General features: G+C 34.9%; 2 protein-coding genes across 5 annotated transcripts in view; one reads left to right on the top strand and one right to left on the bottom strand.

The window, feature by feature from the left end:
* The first annotated feature begins 9597 nt into the window (after positions 1 to 9597).
* LOC141401542 (uncharacterized) lies at positions 9598 to 9947 on the top strand. Its single transcript, XM_073981842.1, has 2 exons — positions 9598 to 9750; positions 9817 to 9947. The coding sequence occupies exons 1-2, from the start codon at positions 9672 to 9674 to the stop codon at positions 9945 to 9947; spliced, it is 210 nt and encodes a 69-aa protein (XP_073837943.1). The 5' UTR covers positions 9598 to 9671.
* A 98-nt stretch (positions 9948 to 10045) lies between these two features.
* The window catches only part of subdued (anoctamin 1), a 47021-nt gene continuing 37959 nt past the window's right edge, over positions 10046 to 19107 (bottom strand). For all 4 annotated transcript variants that reach the window (XM_073981813.1, XM_073981807.1, XM_073981822.1 and 1 more), the window contains 8 exons: positions 13887 to 14055; positions 13589 to 13821; positions 12974 to 13532; positions 11913 to 12116; positions 11585 to 11840; positions 10664 to 10869; positions 10428 to 10600; positions 10046 to 10219 (listed from right to left, as the gene is read on the bottom strand). In XM_073981813.1, coding sequence (XP_073837914.1) covers positions 10084 to 10219; positions 10428 to 10600; positions 10664 to 10869; positions 11585 to 11840; positions 11913 to 12116; positions 12974 to 13532; positions 13589 to 13821; positions 13887 to 14055 — 1936 coding nt within the window. In that variant the 3' untranslated portion in view covers positions 10046 to 10083. The remainder of the gene's footprint in view (positions 10220 to 10427; positions 10601 to 10663; positions 10870 to 11584; positions 11841 to 11912; positions 12117 to 12973; positions 13533 to 13588; positions 13822 to 13886; positions 14056 to 19107) is intronic.

Below are 19107 nucleotides of genomic sequence, written 5' to 3'. Positions count from 1 at the left end.
CGACTTTGATCGTTTCCTTACTGGTTTTGAAATATCTATGGTGAATATATATAGGGAAAATATTGATGACCCAGATCGGAATTTGAAAAATTACGTATTTTAGTACTATAAAATAAAATAACGTCATCAGGATAAATCATAGGTTCCTCATATTGTAAGTGAAAATGCGGGGATAGTCCACGGCTATTGTCCAGTGAATATATATCTGACATACGAGTCCTAACATCCATGATTTTGGCATGGTCCTAAAGTTTAACAAATAATTTCTACCTATAATATATAATTTTGTAACGTCATTTTCTTAACAAAGTGTTGTACTCAGATATTTAGTTTCTTCTAGGACTTACAACGAAATTTTGTGTAGAATATTACTTCTTTTAACACCTTTCGTCTAGAACTAAATTTCATGTTACTTTCATGCATCAACTCAAAAAAGAACAAAACAAATTTGTTCAAAAAATATTTGGGTGTTTTGTTGGCAAATTTGATGTATATATTTTCTTGATATATATTGCAAATACATATTTCATTTATTCGGCGACTTATATTGAAATTTGATGGAGATTATTTTTGTCTTTGACGTCTTCTATCTAGAATGAAGTTTTGTGGGACAAAACTTAATAAACTCAGATAAAGTACAACATTAACCCTAAAACGTGATTTTACTTTTGGCAGATTCCTGGCGTTTAGGTACAATTTAGAGTTTTGGTGTATTCGGGGACCTATAGTAAAATTTTATGACAAATAATTTTGTAGAATATTTTGATCAGATACGATCACATTTTAAAGCAGTTTTTAAACGTTTTTGAAAAAATGGGCCAAATAGACCCCTTTAGTGACTCGCATAAGGGTTAATTTTTTCATAAAAGATAACCCGCCATTGTTGTCAGTAATATTGCCAAATACACTTTATACCTAAAATGCAAGGATTCCAAGGATTCCCGACGTAAACTTTCAAAACGCCGATACACGTGTCTTCTTTTTTGGGTCCTCTTTCATAATCTGGTCGAATTATCTTGTAATTATTTTTTGTGTTGTACAGTGTTATTAACATTTAAGTAAATATGTACTTGACAGTCATAGATTTTAAATTAAAATTGGGAATGCTGCTGTCAAAAGTTGCAACGAAATTTAAAATTACAGTTTCGGTGATAAATGTAAGTAATGATTAGATATTGTTGCAGTTATCTTTTTATTTTGTAAGGAATACTAAATACTAAAAGCGCTGTAAATATGCACGATCTTGGCAGAAAATGTGAAATTACAGAAGTTGCTCTCCGCTAAATAGAGCGGAATTACAAATCTAATCTTACTTATGCACACAAATCCTCATCATCTGAGCAATTTAGATGTCAAAACAAGTTCTCTGTTAAGACTAGAACCTCTAGGCATTAGAACAAATATAAATTTGAAGTCATATTTTGATATCCCACTCGGTTGATAAGACATAGATACAAAAATTTTCAATTAGATTTTCAATAAAATCATTTTTCCCCCACAATCATTGTGGCAGAGCATATTGCGGACCGATAAAAATCTATTTGAACATAATTCATCCTAAAATACCCTTTCCAGTGAGCTTGAGTCAAAAAACCACAAAAAAAGTTGGGTATCTTTGTGAAATAAATATCCTTGTGATGCTATTTCCATGCCCAAATGCTGACAGGCATCAGAATAGTCTGATCCAGCGTTTAAAATACTGCGATATTTAATTTTTATCGTTATTGCTGTAGACTATAATGAATATTTTGGCATTTTGAACGATCTTTCATAACAACATGGTTGTAAACTGATCGAAGTGTTATGTATTCATTGGCAGAACCCTGCTACTATGGTTAGGCTGGATTTTGTGGAGCACGTCTGGAGCGTATTTCGGTTCAAACTTAAAGATATTTCCTTCAAATATCACATTTTTAAGAGAAAACCAGTAAGGAAACGATCAAAGTCGGGCGGGGCCGACTATATAATACCCTACAACACTGTGAATATGTAAAATATATATGGGAGCTAAATCCAAATCAGAACAGATTTTGATATAATTTTTCACATTTATTTGTAGACCAAATTCCGTCACATAGTCCAAATTTCATCAAAATTGGACATATATAGCGTGTTTCGTGCATCAAATACCTCAAATCGGTCGAAATATATATGGGAGCTATATCCAAATCTGAACCGATTTCGATATGATTTGCCACAGTTGTTTCTAGGCCAAATCCAGGCAAACATTCCAAATTTTGTTGAAATCGTACATATATAGCGCGTTTCGTGCATCAAATACCTAAAATCGAACGAGAATATACAATATAGGAGCTATAGCCAAATGTTAACCGATTTCTATTTAATGTGGCACACTTATTTCTAGACTAAATTCCGTCGCACATTCCAAATTTTATTGAAATCGGACATATATAGCGTGTTTCGTGCACCAAATGCCTTAAATCGGGCGAAAATATATATGGGGGCTATATCCAAATCTGACCGATTTCTATATAATTTGGCACACTTATTTCTAGACTAAATTCCGTCGCACATTCCAAATTTTATTGAAATCGGACATATATAGCGGTTTCGTGCACCAAATGCCTTAAATCGGGCGAAAATATATATGGGGGCTATATCCAAATCTGAACCGATTTTACCAAAATAAATAGCGTTCGTCCTTTGGCCAAAAATGTGACCTGTACTTTGTTTACAAAGATACATGGACAGACGGACAGACGGACATGCGTAAATCGACTCAGAAAGTAATTCTATGTATATCCCTAAAAGGAACTATGGGTCTATCTCGTTTCCTTTTGCATGTTACAAACTAATGCACAAAGACATAATACCCCTTACCACAAGGTGGTGTACCCTACCCTAAAAAGGTTCTTACTTTCATAAAAAGCTCAAAATCCGCAAAATATTCCGAGATAATGGAAAAAACCATCGAAAATATTGTTTAATGATAAATCTCTTGATTATCCCTATATCCTTGAAATATAGATCTGTAAATGGGTCCATAATGGTACAGTTGTGTGTGAATATTTTATTTTTAGCGTAACTAATAATAATTAAAAATATAAATAAGAAATTTTTAATTGTTGAGGTCTAAACATCAATAGAACAATTTTGTCAAAATACTTATGCCACGCAGTCAAATTTATTTCCATTACAAAAGTGCAAGGGTATATTTGAATTGATTAAATTTATTACTAATTTTAAGTACTCTAGTAAAGGATTAGCCAGAATATTTTTTCATATTTTTGTAGAAGACTAATAGTAAAAACCAAAAACATAATTTTTTCAAACTTGTCAAAATAATTATGCCGGGCACCGTATGACTAATTTTTTGAAAAGAAATTATTTTAAAATGAGAAAAATTGTTTATATTATAAACGAGTTTTCTGAAACAAAGGGACTATTATTCATGCCTTAATTTATGCCCTGTTTCACTAAGACGATCACGGTGCTCTGGAACCAACTTTAAATGAAAAACGCTTACACCTGGGAAGTTTTTGCGGATTCTGAAACTTCAATGTTCATAGATAAGAAAACGAAAAAATCGCCGGAGCGCTCTTTAAATCAATCTTGGTCAACGTTCACAATTTTAGGTTTATTTTAGGTTTTCGCTATTTTGCTTGGAAACCGCATGTCCTATCGAAATGGGCCTAAAGAAAATGCTGTAGCCGTGAAAATTCTTTAGAGGATTGACTTTATGATTTGTTACTAGGTTTTACAATTTTTGAGATATAGAAGTTCAGGTTACATTTTTAAGTTTTTTCTTAGGTTTTCACAATTTGCTTTAAAACGGTAAGTCTTATCGAAATGGAACAAGAGAAAATCTCATAGCTGTGAAAATTCTCAACAAAATTGGCTTTCGTAATTTTTTCCTAGGTTGTACCGTTTTCGAGATAATAAGTTGGAAATTGCAGTCTCCTGTTTTATAAGGAGACGATACAGTCAGTGAATTGTCCCAATTTTAACTTCTATATCTTAAAAATGTAAAACTTACGAAAATATCATATAGGACAATCTTGTAGAGAAGTACAACATTTTCTCTAATCTCATTTTGATAGGACTTGCGGTTTCCAAACAAAATCGTGAAAACCTAAAAAAACCCTAAAAATTTGAACTATTGGCCGCGATTTATTTAAAAAGCGTCCGGGGATTTTTTTGTTTTTTGATTTTTCTCATCTATGAACATTGTAGTTTCGAAATCCGCCAAAAAACTTCCCAGGTGTAAGATACTTTCATTTAAAGTTGGTTCAAGAGCACCGTGCGATTCGAATGCAAATTCGTTCGAATTACTACCAAACTTATGTTTTTGAAAAATATTTGATTCATTTATGTTTTCAATGAAATGAAAATTTTCTACTACCACAGGAGGTTTGGTAGTAATTCGAACGAATTTGAATTCGAATCGTCTTAGAGAAACAGACCGTTAGTATATTTTCTATGCTTCGTGTTGCCACTTTTAACAATTCCTCTAATTTGCAAGGGTTATAAAATATTTCAGTTATAATATTTGTCAAAAACAAAATAATCACATGGATGTATGGATTTCCTTAAAGTTTTAATTACTTTCCAAGAATCTACAAGAATCGCCACTAGTACCAAAATGAAGCCAATGCACAGTGGTCCCGCTTGTATGGCAAGACCCGACAAAAATATTTCTAATCGTTGGATAGATCTGATCTTTTCAGTAAATGCTTAAAATAAGTAAAAAATACTTTAGCCAAAGAATCATCAATATGGGTCCAGTTTTCCTATAGCCCCCATATAACGTTACCACCCGATTCTAGGCATTTTGAAGCTTTTATCTATATTTTCTGCCCGAATTGGCTGTAATTTGGTATTAAGGGTACCCAGTAGTCAGAACCTTCTGCACCAAAAATTGTGAACATAGGTAAAGGTTTTGGTATAACCCCCATAAAACGTTACCACCCGATTTCAGGTATTTTGAAGCTTCTTTCTATATTTTCGGCCCGAATTGACTGTAATTTAGTATTTAGGGTTCCCAGTAATTGTGGACATATGCCCATGTTTTGGTATAGCCCCCATATAACGGTATATCGCGATTTCAGGTATTTTGAAGTTTTTATCTATATTTTCGGCCCGAATTGGCTGTAATTTGATATTTGAAGTTCTCATTAATCGTGAAACTTTTCCACCAAAAAGTGTGGACATTGGTCCAAGTTTTGGTATAGCCCCCATATAACGGTACCGTCAAATTTCAAGTTCTTTGAAGTTTTTATCTACATTTTCAGCCTAAATTGAATGTAATTTGTTTATGGGGTTCTCAGTGGTCAGAAAACATCTGCGCCTGATATTGTTGACAGGAAAATAAACTAATTATTCCATTTCAGGTCGGAATATTTCATGTTGGGGGGTATAATAAAGTTAGGTCCGGCCGAACTTAACATTTTTACTTGTTTTCACTTTGAAAAGAGAATCATACACTCCCGAAATTTTGAAGGTACCGTTCTATGGGGGCTATATTAAGGCATGGACCTGTACTTACAAATTTCTGTTGGAAAGTTGTATACCCCGAACATAGACTAAATACTAAATTTCAGCCATTTCGGAGGAATAGAGAGGTCACAACCTTCAAAATACGAAAATTGGGAGATACCGTTCTATGGCTATATGAAGGCGTGTACCTATACGGACAAATTTAATATGGAAAGTTTTATACCCCTAAATGAAGACTAAATACCAAATTTCAGACATTTCGGATGAATATTGATGTACCGTTCTATGGGGGCTATATGGACTTATGCCGTCGAATTTTATAGGAAAGTTTTATATCTGAAATAAAGACGGAATACCAAATTTCAGACATTTCGTTTGATTATTACGGCCACAACCTTAAAAATACCAAAAACACGGTAGGTACCGTTCAATGGGGGCTATATGAAGGCGTGGACCTAATGAAGACTAAGTACCAAATTTCAGCCATTTCGGTGGATTATGTGGCCACAACCTTCAAAATACGAAAATCGGATGTACCGTTCTATGGCGGCTATATGAAGTCGTGGACCTATATCGTAAAATTTCTGGTAGAAAGTTTTGTACCCCCAGCGACGACTAAGTACCACATTTCAGCCATTCCGGTGGATTATTATGGCGACAACATTCAAAATACCGAAAATCGGGAGGTACCGTTCTATGGGGGCTATATGAAGGCGTGGACCTATACTGACAAATTTCTGGGGGAAAGTTCTATACCCCCAACGAAGACTAAGTACCAAATTTCAGCCATTTTGGTGTGATAATGAGGCTAAAACCTAAAAAATACCAAAATTCGGGTGGTACCGTTCTATGGGGGCTGTATCAAAACGTGGACCGATATAGCCCATTTGCAATACCAAACATCCTTGGAGGAATAGAAACTTCCATACCAGACGGACATGGTTATATCGACTTAGAATTTTACCCTGATCAAGAATATATACATATATAATATTTCGATGTGTTACAAATGGAATGACAAATTTAATTATACCCTCCATATTATGGTGGAGGGTATAAAAAGGTACGTTAGCTTTGTTCCTTTACGTTAAAGTTTCTTCAAGTTTTACCATGTTTTAATCGGAAAGCGTTCCTTAACTCCAAAAAGTAGTAAAACTGGAAGCAATTTTTAAGAGAGTGAGAGAGGAGAGAGGGCCATTATGGCTTTCTCTTTTACTACTTTCTGCTCGACAAATTTCGTTGTGTAAAAAGTGGAAAATCTGTCAAACTGCTGATTTGACATTTATTTGACAATTAAGACAAAAGGATAAAAGAAAACTACTCAAATAATGCAAATAATTTCAGATCATTAAGCTTAACTCTAAACGAGAAAATTAATAAAATCATTAAAAAACAAGTAAAAAAGTATCAGTCGGCTTTGCCGACAGAGATATACCCTCAGCCTGTGCAAATTGAAACACTTTTTCACAAAAAAAGTATGTAATTAGGGGGTTTCAAAATGTTGGTCGTATGAACCGACAAAAATGTTGATTAAGATTAAAGTTAAAAAAAGAAGTATGGACTTGCCCCTGAAACACTTTTACCATTGAGTAATTGAGGCAGCGAATGTAAGTTGCTTCAACAAAAATCAAAGTGATTCAATAGCAGGTCTTAAAGTGAACTTATCCAAAATTTTGTGTGGGAGGTACGGGATGGAGTGGACAAATATAGTCCATATTCGTACCTGATCTATATCTGGTAGATATTATGAGAATGTGTAAAGTATGGACCAAATCCCATCAAGAGTTATCGTGCGCACAGATTTTCTGAATATTTTTGAAAATCTGTGGGGTAGGTACCTGAAGGAGGACCGATATTGCTTATCTACAAACTTAAACTAAGTTTGAAAACAATATTAGGAAGGCCAAATTTTGGCCGGAATCGGCATATCCGTTCGAGAATTATCTTGCGCTTCCACCCATAAACATGGTGTCAAAGGGTTTGTTTTTCAACTTTCAGGCTATTTTTTCAGGAAGTATGGACTTCCCCTGAGGAAACTTGTACCTTCGTATAGGGGACAGTGAATACAAGATGTTACAACAAAAACCAAGGCGATTCGAGAGCAGGTCCTAAACTGAACTTTTCCGAAATTTTGTGTGGGAGGTACTCGAAGGAGTTTACCGATTGAGTCCATATTGGAACCTCATCTAAGTCTGGTAGAAATTTCATAATGTGCAAAGTATGGACCAAATCGGTTACTCCCTTCAAGAGTTATCGTACGCACAAATTTTCCGAACATTTTCGAATTTTTTGGGGGGGAGGTACCGGTAGGAGTGGACCGATATAATCCATCCTTTATCTTGAACTAAGTTTGGACAAAATATTACGAAAGCCAAATTTTGGACCGAATCGGCGGATCCGTTCGAGAGTTATCTTGCGCTCCAACCACTACACACGGTGACATAGGGTTTTTTGTAACTTTCAGGCTATTTTCTCAGGAAGTATGGACTTGCCCCTAATGAAACTTACAGCGTCGTATAGAGGACATCGAATACAACTTGCGTAAACAAAAATCAAAGCGATTCGAGACCAGGTCCTAAACTGAACTTTTCCGAAATTTTGTGTGGGAGGTACCCGAAGGAGTGGACCAATTGAGTCCATATTGGAACCTCATCTAAGTTTCGTAGAAATTACACGATGTGTAGAGTATGGACCAAATCGGTTATTCCCTACAAGAGTTATCGTGCGCACAAGTTTTGCGACAATTTTTGAACATTTGTGGGGGAGGTACCTGAAGGAGTGGACCTATATGGCCCATCTTCGAACTTAAATCGAATCTGGACAAAATATTTCGATACCCAAAATTTGAACCGAATCGATTGATCCGTTCGAGAGTTATCGTGCGCACCAGCCAGCCAGACAGACAGACAGACAGACGGACAGACAGACAGACAGACAGACGGACGGACATTGCTAGATCTACTCAAAATTGTCTGAAACGGATATCGTACAAACATACTTGGGGTCTAAAACCATTATTTCGATGAGGCACATTTTTTGTCGTATCAAAGTGTAAATACCCTCTTTAGCCTAAAGGCTGAGGGTATAAAAAAAAACTACTCGCTTTGTCAAAGCAAAATAAAAAGAAATAAAATAAAATGATAAAAAGTTAATCCAGTGAAATAAAAAAATAAAAAACAGTGAAATTTGTTTTGTTTGTTATTTTTTTTTAAGCAGCCATGTTTGTTTTTTGACTTTGCTGCCAGATCTACTATTTTTCCGTTTCAAGCAATTTTCACAGTTTTCTGAGAGAAGATAGAACTTCTCTCTTTTGTTACTTTTACTATTAAAAAAGTAAAGGAACAAAGCTTATATATGCAAATTTTGCCTAGTTTTTTTTTTTTTGCATTAAAATAGTAAAATTGAATATTCTTGTAAATCCTACAAAAAGTTTGATCCACTTTATTATGCTGGGTACACATTGAATGACAGCTTTGTTGTTGCTTGCTAGTTGCCGTTCATTTTTGTCATTCATCATGCAACCACAAAATATTTTGTGGTTGCTGGACGGTTGGACAGTTATCGATAATTGCAAAAAATCGTCATTCAAAACTGACAATGTGTACTGTACTTTAGGTACGTGAGTTTAAATCTGAACCTGGAAAAGTTGCCAAGAACTTTCATATAAAATCAATTCCAACAAAAACTTTTTATAACCATGGCTTGTTTTAAATTTGAGTTACGATTTTTTACGTTATTTGCCGTCGAAGAGGCATTCTTCCAGACCAATTTTCGAGCTTTTATGATACATGTAGTCATGAGCATGATAATGTCAAGTGCTTCCGGTGAGGGACTTGAGGACCCTGTTCTACATCTCAGCCTGTTGTTGTTGTAACAGCATGGAACATACGTAGAAGCATAGGTTTGATGCTGGTTTGGCAACCGAAACCCTGCGGTTTCGGGTCAATCCGGTACGAAAGAACCCGCCGTCGTGGGATTGCCTATAAAATGTTATAGAATTTCTTCCATTTTTCATAGGTCACAGTGGCTTATAAAATTATATGGAACTATATTTTCCCTCGAAAGTATTGGTATATAAAAATGAATAGAAATTTTAAATTAACCTCACATTTGAATTTTTTACATTTGTTTTGCAGAAGCGTACCATTTGCATTGCACCCTGGTTGATAAATACCGTTATATCGATAGTGGTTGAAATAACCACTTACATATTAATGGAAATCAAATTCAATGAAATAGATGCGGCCACAGATAAGCGCATAGTGCGCAGTATAATTTTCGGAATATTTATAAGTAAGTACACACATACAACCTAACCGTGTCTCTGAAAATATATTAATAGAACTTTCCATATTACAGTGTTCAATGTCCTATTTACATTTGCCATATATTGGCTGTGTAAATTGCTAAAGATACAACAACAAGAGAATCAAGTTTTACAAGAAAGTATTGTGGATGCCACTGGAATGTTTCAGCATGTCAAAGTTTAAATTCAGTAACAAAAAATATTAATAACTTTAAAATAATAACATTTTGGGGGTTTCAAGAATCTATAAATTCTATTTGATAAGATTTAAAACAATTTTCATTGGAAATTTTGTTTTTTTATTATATAAAATATTTAATTTAATTAAAAAAAATCATTTTGCTACTTACCTCAAAAACAACAACAAAACACAAACGACAGGCTAATATTATAAAGAATGTATTACTTAAATTATATCTTTTCTCTGAGGTAGGTGGTTCACGAAAATCTGCATAGCTGTTATTTTGAATAAAGAAATATAAAGGGGATTAATTAATAAAATTAATAAATAATAATTTAAACAAAAACAATATGGGAGGAAGTGGGACAAGTGAGTCAGTTTTTAAGATGAAGCACTTAAGCAAAGCACCTTTAATTGGAAGTAAAATTGACCCACTTGTTCTACTTCCGCCCTCTCTTGAAGATATTCCATCTTTTTACTTACAAGCAGGTAGTTAAATTATCATATTTAACCGCTAGACTACGTGTTAAATTATATTCACTGGTATTAAATGAGGACAGTGTAAAGTCTAAGTAACCTTTTAAGGAACCATCTGGTGAATAGTAACGATAAACCCATTGGGGTATTAACTCTGATGTAAAAGCTATAATGAAGCCCTGAAAAAGTGATATAGAAAGTAGTAATTGAAACTGTGTATTACGTCTGTATTTGTTTCTTACATTTGTTATAACACTTAATTTTCCAATACAGTCCAATATGCGATACCACACGCCTATATCGCGAACTCTCTGCGACACGGGCCGCCGATGATGTGTTAAAAGTTTTTTGGCATCCAAACGCATTTCCAAAATATTATTGAGCAAGGCAAAGAATGGTGCCAATGGGAAGGCTGCCACAAATATTGTTACAAAGCCATATTGTAAAACTGGAATGAAAGAAAAAATTTATATGTTTAACAAATAAAAAAGATTTTTTTTTTAATTTTCATATAAATTTCTACAAAATTGTTCATAGGCCTATAAATTTTATTAGGACATTTTTCATTGGCCATAGTGGGATATAGAATTTTCTTCATAGGCCTTAACATTTTATAGAAAATTATCCAAAGGCATTTATTATGAAATTTTTCATAGGCCACAGTGGCCTGTAAAATTTATTAGAACATTTTTCACGGGTCACAGTGGCCTATAAAATGTATTAGGACATTTTTCATAAACCACATTGGCCTATAAATTTATTAGAAAAATTTTCAAAGGCCACAATGACCTATAAAAATTATTAGGAAATATTTTTATAAGCCACAGTGGGATATATAATTTTTTTCATATACACAGTGGCCTATAACATTTTATAGAAAATTGTTAATAGTCCTCTGCGTTCTATAAAATTTATTAGGAAATTTTTTGTGGCCTATAGAAATTTATACAAAAATTTCAAAGGCCATAGTGCCCAATAAAAATTTATAGAAACATTTTTATTGGCAGCATTAAATGTTTTAGAAAAATTTTTATAGGCCTTAGTGGGACAAAAAATATTAGAATATTTTTATAGGTCACAGTGACCTAAAATTTTATTTTATAAGCCACAGTGGTCTGTAACATTTTATAAATAAAAATACCCTTGTTTTCAATTCCTCTTACCCATTTCTAAATATTCTGGAAACAAACTCCTCGAACCCCAATCCAATAGTTTTAGATCTCTAACCCATCTTTCGGTATCCTTATGTTTGTCATGTTCTTTGGGTGCAAACAATTTGGATAGTCCCACTCGAATAGCACCAATTTTACGCCATATCATTGGCATTATAACCTCCAATATAGAATTGAAAGCTTGTTTGCCAATCATTATGATGGCCAATTGTATGCACAGCTCTGTTAAACAGCCCCCGGAAGAGCACTGAATGCAGTAACAAAACAGATTTTATGTGGGTATAAAAATAAATTGAACAAATGTGATGCCAATACAAACCTCTTCTTGTCTATAATCAAACCACAGGGAATAGTCACCAGGACGTCCAACAAATTTTCCCTTATAAAAAGCTACATAAAATATGGAAGCGTAATAATTCACAAATTGCAGCAGGTACATCTTCAGTGTTAGTGAATCGTCAAATTGGGTTTGGGTACGCCACATTTCCAATTCCGTAAGATATTCCGCCAGGCGATTGTAAACCTAAAATAAAAAAAAAACAAAGATAAATATTAAAATTGCTGTTTACGACAATAGATAAATGAAAAGGGAGGCCAATGAAGGTAGAATAGATGATTAGAGAGGTCCTCTTGCAGAAGAATGCAAGATCTTCTTATAGAAGACCGCAAGATCTTCTAATAGAAGACCACAAAGTCCTCTTGTAGAAGACCGCAATGTCTTCTTATAGAAGACCACATGGTTTTCTAATAGAAGATCACAAAGTCCTCTTGTAGAAGACCACATCGTCTCCTTATAGGTCCTACTACAGAACACCACATCGTCTTTCTAGAAAATTTAATAGGTCACGTGGCATATGGAAAGTTTTCAATAAAATTTTATAGGCCACTGTGCCTACGACAAAATGTCAATACATTTTTATAGGCCACTGTGACCTATGATAAATTTTCTACAAATTTGTATAGGTCACTGTACCATATAAAAAAATTAAAAAGTGTTCTATAAAATTTTTTAAGCCACAGTGGCCTACGAAATATTTTCTATAGAATTTTTTAGGCCATTCTAGCCTGCGAAAAATTGTCTATAAAATTGTTTAGGCCACTCTAGCCTGCGAAAATTTTCCTATAAAATTTTTTAAGCCACTGTTGCCTATGAAAAATTTTCTATATAATTTTATAATAATATAATTTTTTTATAAAATTTTATAGGCTGCTGTGGCCTACGAAAACTTTGTGTATGTACTACGAAAATGTTTCTATAAATTTTTATGACAGTGTGGCCTATGAAAATTTTTTTTTTTAATAAGAGGGGGAAAAGATCTTCCTTCAGACCATACACCAGGAAAAAGGACAAGCCTCCAATACCATCCACCATATACTCACATAATTAAGTACATAAAGCATACACAAATTCAAAAAGGCTGCCGATGATGTAGCCAAGACAATAGCACTTGAGGTATTCATAGGATTTTTGTTACGCAGCATAAGCGAAGCCATTGTAGTCATACGATAAACGACTACCGCCAATACAGCGACCAGAGTCAGTGCCACCAATAGTAAAACCATGGAAAAACTAAAAACAGCTGCCGGTAGTTTCATGCGCCAAAATGGCACCGTGGGCTCTCGCATATTTGTAACATAATCTGTACGGGTGTGGGGTAGATGTTGTAATTTGGCTAAATACTGTGGCCTCGGGTGTTCTTCGTGAACATCGAACCCCGTTAAATCCCAACGATGTGTTATTTCGGCTGAATAACGTTTCCACAATTCCAAAAATAGGGTTGCCCAAAAGGACATGAATACGGCAAAGAATACCGTACTGGGATTATCGATTAAATAGGAAATTTTGGCATAAAAACAAGTCTCTCTCAGGTCCCAAAAGTCACACCAATCACACAGTGGGCACATGGTAATGTTACGCTTGCCACTGCAAATTTCTTTGCTACAAAAGAGGAATTATTAATAAAAAAAGAAACGAAAACAATTTCTCTTACTTACACAGGTTCATAATCTTTGAGCGTTGACCAGGAATATATAAAACAAAACATCCCCACCACCGAGGCCAATAACAGCATGTATGTGTAAAATCCCAACCAGGCAAAATATAAACCTATCTTAACACCAAAATATTCTTTGATATAGTCCAACGGTTGATAGCGGTACCATTTGCAAACGGAAGCCCAATTGGTGTACAGAGTATGGCGCATTGTATTCTTTTCATTAACTTCACCCTATGGAAATGTGGATAGAACTTGGTTAGAGTTAAGGTTTATCTTGACGTGTCTGTCATACTTACATCATGTAATGGATATGCTGCACAATAGACGTTTGAGGCCACCATGCGTTCAATGCCAAAAGCCATTTCATCTTTACTCTTTGGTGTGAAACGCTGTCGATCCAATATGAATTGTACAATGCGTGAACGGACGGCGGGTGTAAAGAAATTCTCTTGTCGTATATCGAATCTGAAAGAAAATGTAGAAAAGTATTAAAAAGAAGGTAAACAGGGCGAGCAGCATGGCAATGGTATACTATTTGAAAAAAGCGTGGTCTTCTATGTGAAGACCGTTAGAACTTCTTTAAAAATACTATTTGTTCTCCTATAGGAATACCATTGATCTTCTTTGTGAAACCGTTTGGTATTTTTTATAAATACGACTTGTTGTTCTATTTGGAGACCATTGCTCTTTTCTCTAAAGATTATTTGGTCTTCTATTTTTTTTCTGCCTAAATCAGATTATTTGGCATTCTTAAGGTAGACCCCTTGGTCTTCACAATACAATTTAATCTTCTTTATGAAGACCACATGCTCTTCAAATAGGGGACCATTTGACATTTTCCATAGGCCATAGTGGTCTTTAATATTCTATAGAAAATTGTTCATAGGCCAGGATACTATGCAAAATTTTATAGACAATTTTTCATAGGCTACAGTGGCTCATTAAAGGTTTTGTAGACACATTTTAAAAGCCACAGTGGTCTATAAAATTTATCAGGAAAATTTGCATAAGTCACATTGGCCCTGGCACTAATCCTGTAGCCTGCGCTGGGATATTTGCTCTCACGTAGAGTATTCTGCTACCCGATTGACGAAAGTGCGGCGTTCAAGGGTGATAAGATCGGTGGTCTACCAATGTAGATAACAATAGAGGATGACCAAAATAAACGACAGGATGACAGGTGACGTCATTTATCAGAGGAGGGTGTGTCACGATTGCTATGTCTGGCGAACTGTGACACTCTCAGGTAATTTTGTTAGGGGCGTCCTCATTGACCGAGCAAAATGTAAAGCATTTAAGCATTTCTTTATCTAGGACCAAATGCACAACTCATGATGATCATTAAAGTCCCATAAGACCAGTCGGTTATAATCTTCCAAAAGCGGGCTAATGTAGGGGCTTTAACCTGGATTACAGCCAATGAACGGAAACAAACAAAACGATTCCCGTACCAATCACACAAAGCCACAAACTTTTCAGCTTCTCTGAATCGTTTCATTCTCACAACCAAAACAAAAACACAAACTTTTCAATGTAAAAAGATGGAAACCGTACGATTGCGGAAATGTAACTTCGGTTATGCTTTGCCGAGTTGTTTCATTCACCACCGAAACAAGAAGTATTTTTGGGAAACGTTTGCCGTGCGTATTGTCAATGACACACTCAGACACACACACACATGTGATTGCTTAACAACCCTATAAGATAGCATCAGCATACCACAGTGAATTTTATCAACCACCAATCAGCATACCACAGTGAATTTTATCAACCACCAAACGTTTTTGATTTATTCACATGTGTTTAGTACTATTCCGTACTATTCCGTTTTCTATCTGCTATTGTGGAGTTGAGTACTTTTCGCTTTTCGTTTTGTTCGCACTCACGAATATAAACAAAACAAAACTAAACAGCGAGCTCGGCCAACGAGGGTTATGTTTCGTTTTGTATTGTTCCTATGGAAAATACGAAACGAAACGATTGGAAATGTTATTTAAAGTATTTTTACGTACTCTGATTACAGCAATTATTCGGCGAGAAGTATATGTTAAGTAACTATACCTCTGTAGTTCCACATCTTAGAGGTAGTTTACACTATCTATCAATGTCATATGACACGAAATAAAAACATTCCATATCTACCCACGGAGGCAATGTGGAGACGTAATTTTATTATATTTTTGTTGGGGTGGACGCACAGAATAAATGGCGTAAGGAAAATCTCCAATATTCCACATATTAGTGAATATTTAACGATGGAAAATTTCATGTCATATGACATTTACATATAGTGTAAACTACCCCTTACTGCTAACCCCATACATTACATGTACGGTTCATAGGACTTAGTTCTGTATTGAACATACTGGTGCATCAGGAAAGTTAGACCCACACCTCCAATTTTTGGTGTAACCATCACAACGCTGTAGTTGTTGTTGTGTAACAGTTCGGCTGTAATATGAAGATCATTTCTGGAATTTCTTAAACAAATAGAGACAAGTACTTGTTGAGCTGTGTTTCTGCACCGTTACGTCCATGATATTCTTCTGACTCATAAAGTTCACTATTTCCTCTATCTTACCTTATCTTAATTTGCAATAAGTAAGAACGGCCTTAAGTTCGACCGGGCCGAACTTGTTATACCCTCCACCACGAATTGTATTGAAGTAAAATTGATCAATTAGTTTCCTTTTGTTTATGAAGAAGACTAAATACCAAATTGCAGCAATTTCGGTAAAACAATGTGGCCAACCTTCAAAATACCAAAATTCGGGAGGTACCGTTCTATGGGGGCTATATCAAAAAGTTTGTAGACTCAAAGAAGACCTATACTGATAATTTACTTCTGGAATTTTTCGTAACCCTATGGAAGACTAAATACCAAATTTCAGTGATTTTGGTGGATTATTGTGGCCACAACATTCAAAATACCGAAAATCGGGAGGTACCGTTCTATGGGGGCTATATTAAGTTGTAGACCTGTACCGACAAATTTCTGGGGGACAGTTTTATACCCCTCATTTCGATGGATTAATGTCGCCACAACCTTCAAAATACCGCAAATCCGGAGGTACCGTTCTATGGGGACTATATTAAGGCGTGGACCGGTAGCGACAAATTTCTGGGGGAAAGTTTTATACCACCAATGATGACTAAATACCAAATTTCAGTAATTTCGGTGGATTATTATGGCCACAACTTTCAAAATACCGAAAATCGGAAGGTACCGTTCTGTGAAGGCTATATGAAGACGTGGACAAATACCGACAAATTTTTGGGGGAATGTTTTCTTTTTTTCTTTCTCTTTCTTGCTGTGTTGCGATGCCAATCGGCCAATAGGCTTCTATCGCAACGTTTAAATAAATAAATAAATAAATAAATAAATAAATAAATAAATAAATAAATAAATAAATAAAAATAAATAAATGTTTTCTACACCCAACGAAGACTAAGCACCAAATTACAGCCATTTCGGTGTGGTAATGAGGCTAAAAATGAATCTTTACCGATATAGCCCATTTGCAATAGCAAACATCCTAGGAGTAATAGAAACTTCAATACTAAATTACCAAGGCCATGCACTGTGCTAAATTACAAAGCTCCATCTCAAAAAACGAGCTCTATCTTGATTTCAACAGACGGACATGGTTATATCGACTTAGAATTTTACCCTGATCAAGAATATATATACTCTATAGGGTCTCCGATGAATATTTCGATGTATTACAAACGGAATGATAAATTTAATAGGGTATAATTAACTATATTATAGTGGAGGGTATAAAAGGATGCATTTTGAGTGACTGGAATAGCATCGGTTGGTGTTAAGTGCTGCGTGTGTGTTTGCTGTTGGGAGGACTACGGGTGAGTCTCGTTTTTTGATTACGACTCCTCACTGGGAGCTTTGTTATCTTTGTTCTGCCTTATACAGCGTATTGGGCAGATGTTTTGAACAGTGTCACAAATCCCTGCCCTATAGGTATTTATGCGGATGCACCATCACTAACCTAATTGAGCCATTGTAGCAGCATAGAAACCTACGTAGAAGCATCAATCTCACGGCAGCGGGTTCTTTCATACCGGATTGACCCGAAACCATAGTGTTTCTGACATAGTTTTCGGCTGCTACAATCACAACGTAGAGCCATAGGCTTGATGCTGGGTTGGCAGCTGCTGGCCGAAACCAGGGACGTAGCCAGGATTTCATTTCGGGGGGACCCACCTGACAAAAACTTTTAAAGTTCATGTTAGCGAAAATTTCTTATTTAGCAATGACGTAAACCTTATTTTAGACTTATATTACTGATGAAATAATTTTCATTACTTTGTAAGTGTTGATTTTATTCGACCTTTCTTGAATAATGTAAAGAAGAAGACTTTTTTTGAGCTTTAGGCCAATGTGGGTTTTTTATTTGTTTATTTTATCCAATATTTCGCAATTGTATAAATTGCATCCTCAGGGAATCTACAAAATATGTTTCTTAATATTAATATCACAGCTCTAATTAAACAATTAAACTAATAAAAAATGAAAACAAACACAAAAGATAAATTCTGACACAAAAATCGCTTACATGTAAAAATGCTAGTCAAGTAAACTTAAAAACTATGATAGAGTTCACTATCATTGTCGGTTGTTAAAATTGCACTAAATTACTTTACATATTGCACGATCTCTTTTTGTGTGTCAGATGTCTGTAGCAGTATGCTGCATTGTCTGTGTCGCTCTTGAAGTTGATTCTCTCTGATGGGGATAGATTATTGATATGCAGCATTTCCAATGTAAGTCTTCGGTTATAATTCTTTTCGGTTTGTAGTATTCGTACTTTCTCAAAGTTTGGTAGGTGATTGTTTGACTTACAATGTTCTGCAAGTGCAGTTTTTTGTGTATGGTTTTGGTTCCTCAATTTTATATCCGACTTGTGAGCCGATAGCCTTGTTTTTAATTTGTTTTTTGTGGTACCTACGTAGAATTTTCCACATTTTTCATCGGGGTTGCCATCACATTCGATTTGGTAAATAACGTTGTGTTTGTCTGAATTCTGTATTTTATCTTTGGTATTGCTAAATAATTTTTTAAGGGTGTTGTTAGTTTTTTGGGCTATTATGACTTTGTTTTTGTCATATAAGTTTGAATTTCTGAATCTCTCCGATATTTTGGGGAGATAAATCATCGATTTGTATATTTTTTCTTCTTTCTTTTCGGGTTCTTTTCGAGTGTTGTGTTGGTTTATCAATCTATTTATCATTCTTATTGGAAAGTTGTTTTGTATTAGAATTTCTCGAATCTTGTTTTTATTGTTGTTGTGGAACTTCTCGTCGCTAATATTAAGTATTCTGTGGACTAAATTCTTGGCTGTATTTACGATCATTTGTTTAGGGTGTTTTGAAAAGAAATTTATGATTCTCCCTGACGCCGTGGGTTTCTGATACCAATCCAATTCCAACTTGTCCTTATTTCTATATATTATCGTGTCTAAATATGGAATTGTGTAGATATATAGTAACAATTTTAAA

Source organism: Musca autumnalis, unplaced genomic scaffold, assembly GCF_047663935.1.
Source record: "Musca autumnalis isolate F117 unplaced genomic scaffold, ASM4766393v1 scaffold_1, whole genome shotgun sequence".
Lineage (NCBI taxonomy): Eukaryota > Metazoa > Arthropoda > Insecta > Diptera > Muscidae > Musca > Musca autumnalis.
Note: the sequence above shows the minus strand (reverse complement) of the source record. Positions and strands in the feature narration are given on the sequence as shown.

What these genes read in the sequence shown, in the direction of transcription:
- LOC141401542 (XM_073981842.1), top strand. Translation starts at nt 9,672, where the DNA reads ATGGAAATCAAATTCAATGAAATAGATGCGGCCACAGATAAGCGCATA. An exon ending in AATTTTCGGAATATTTATAA is followed by an intron (nt 9,751 to 9,816) that starts GTAAGTACACAC and finishes TCCATATTACAG; the next exon opens with TGTTCAATGTCCTATTTACA.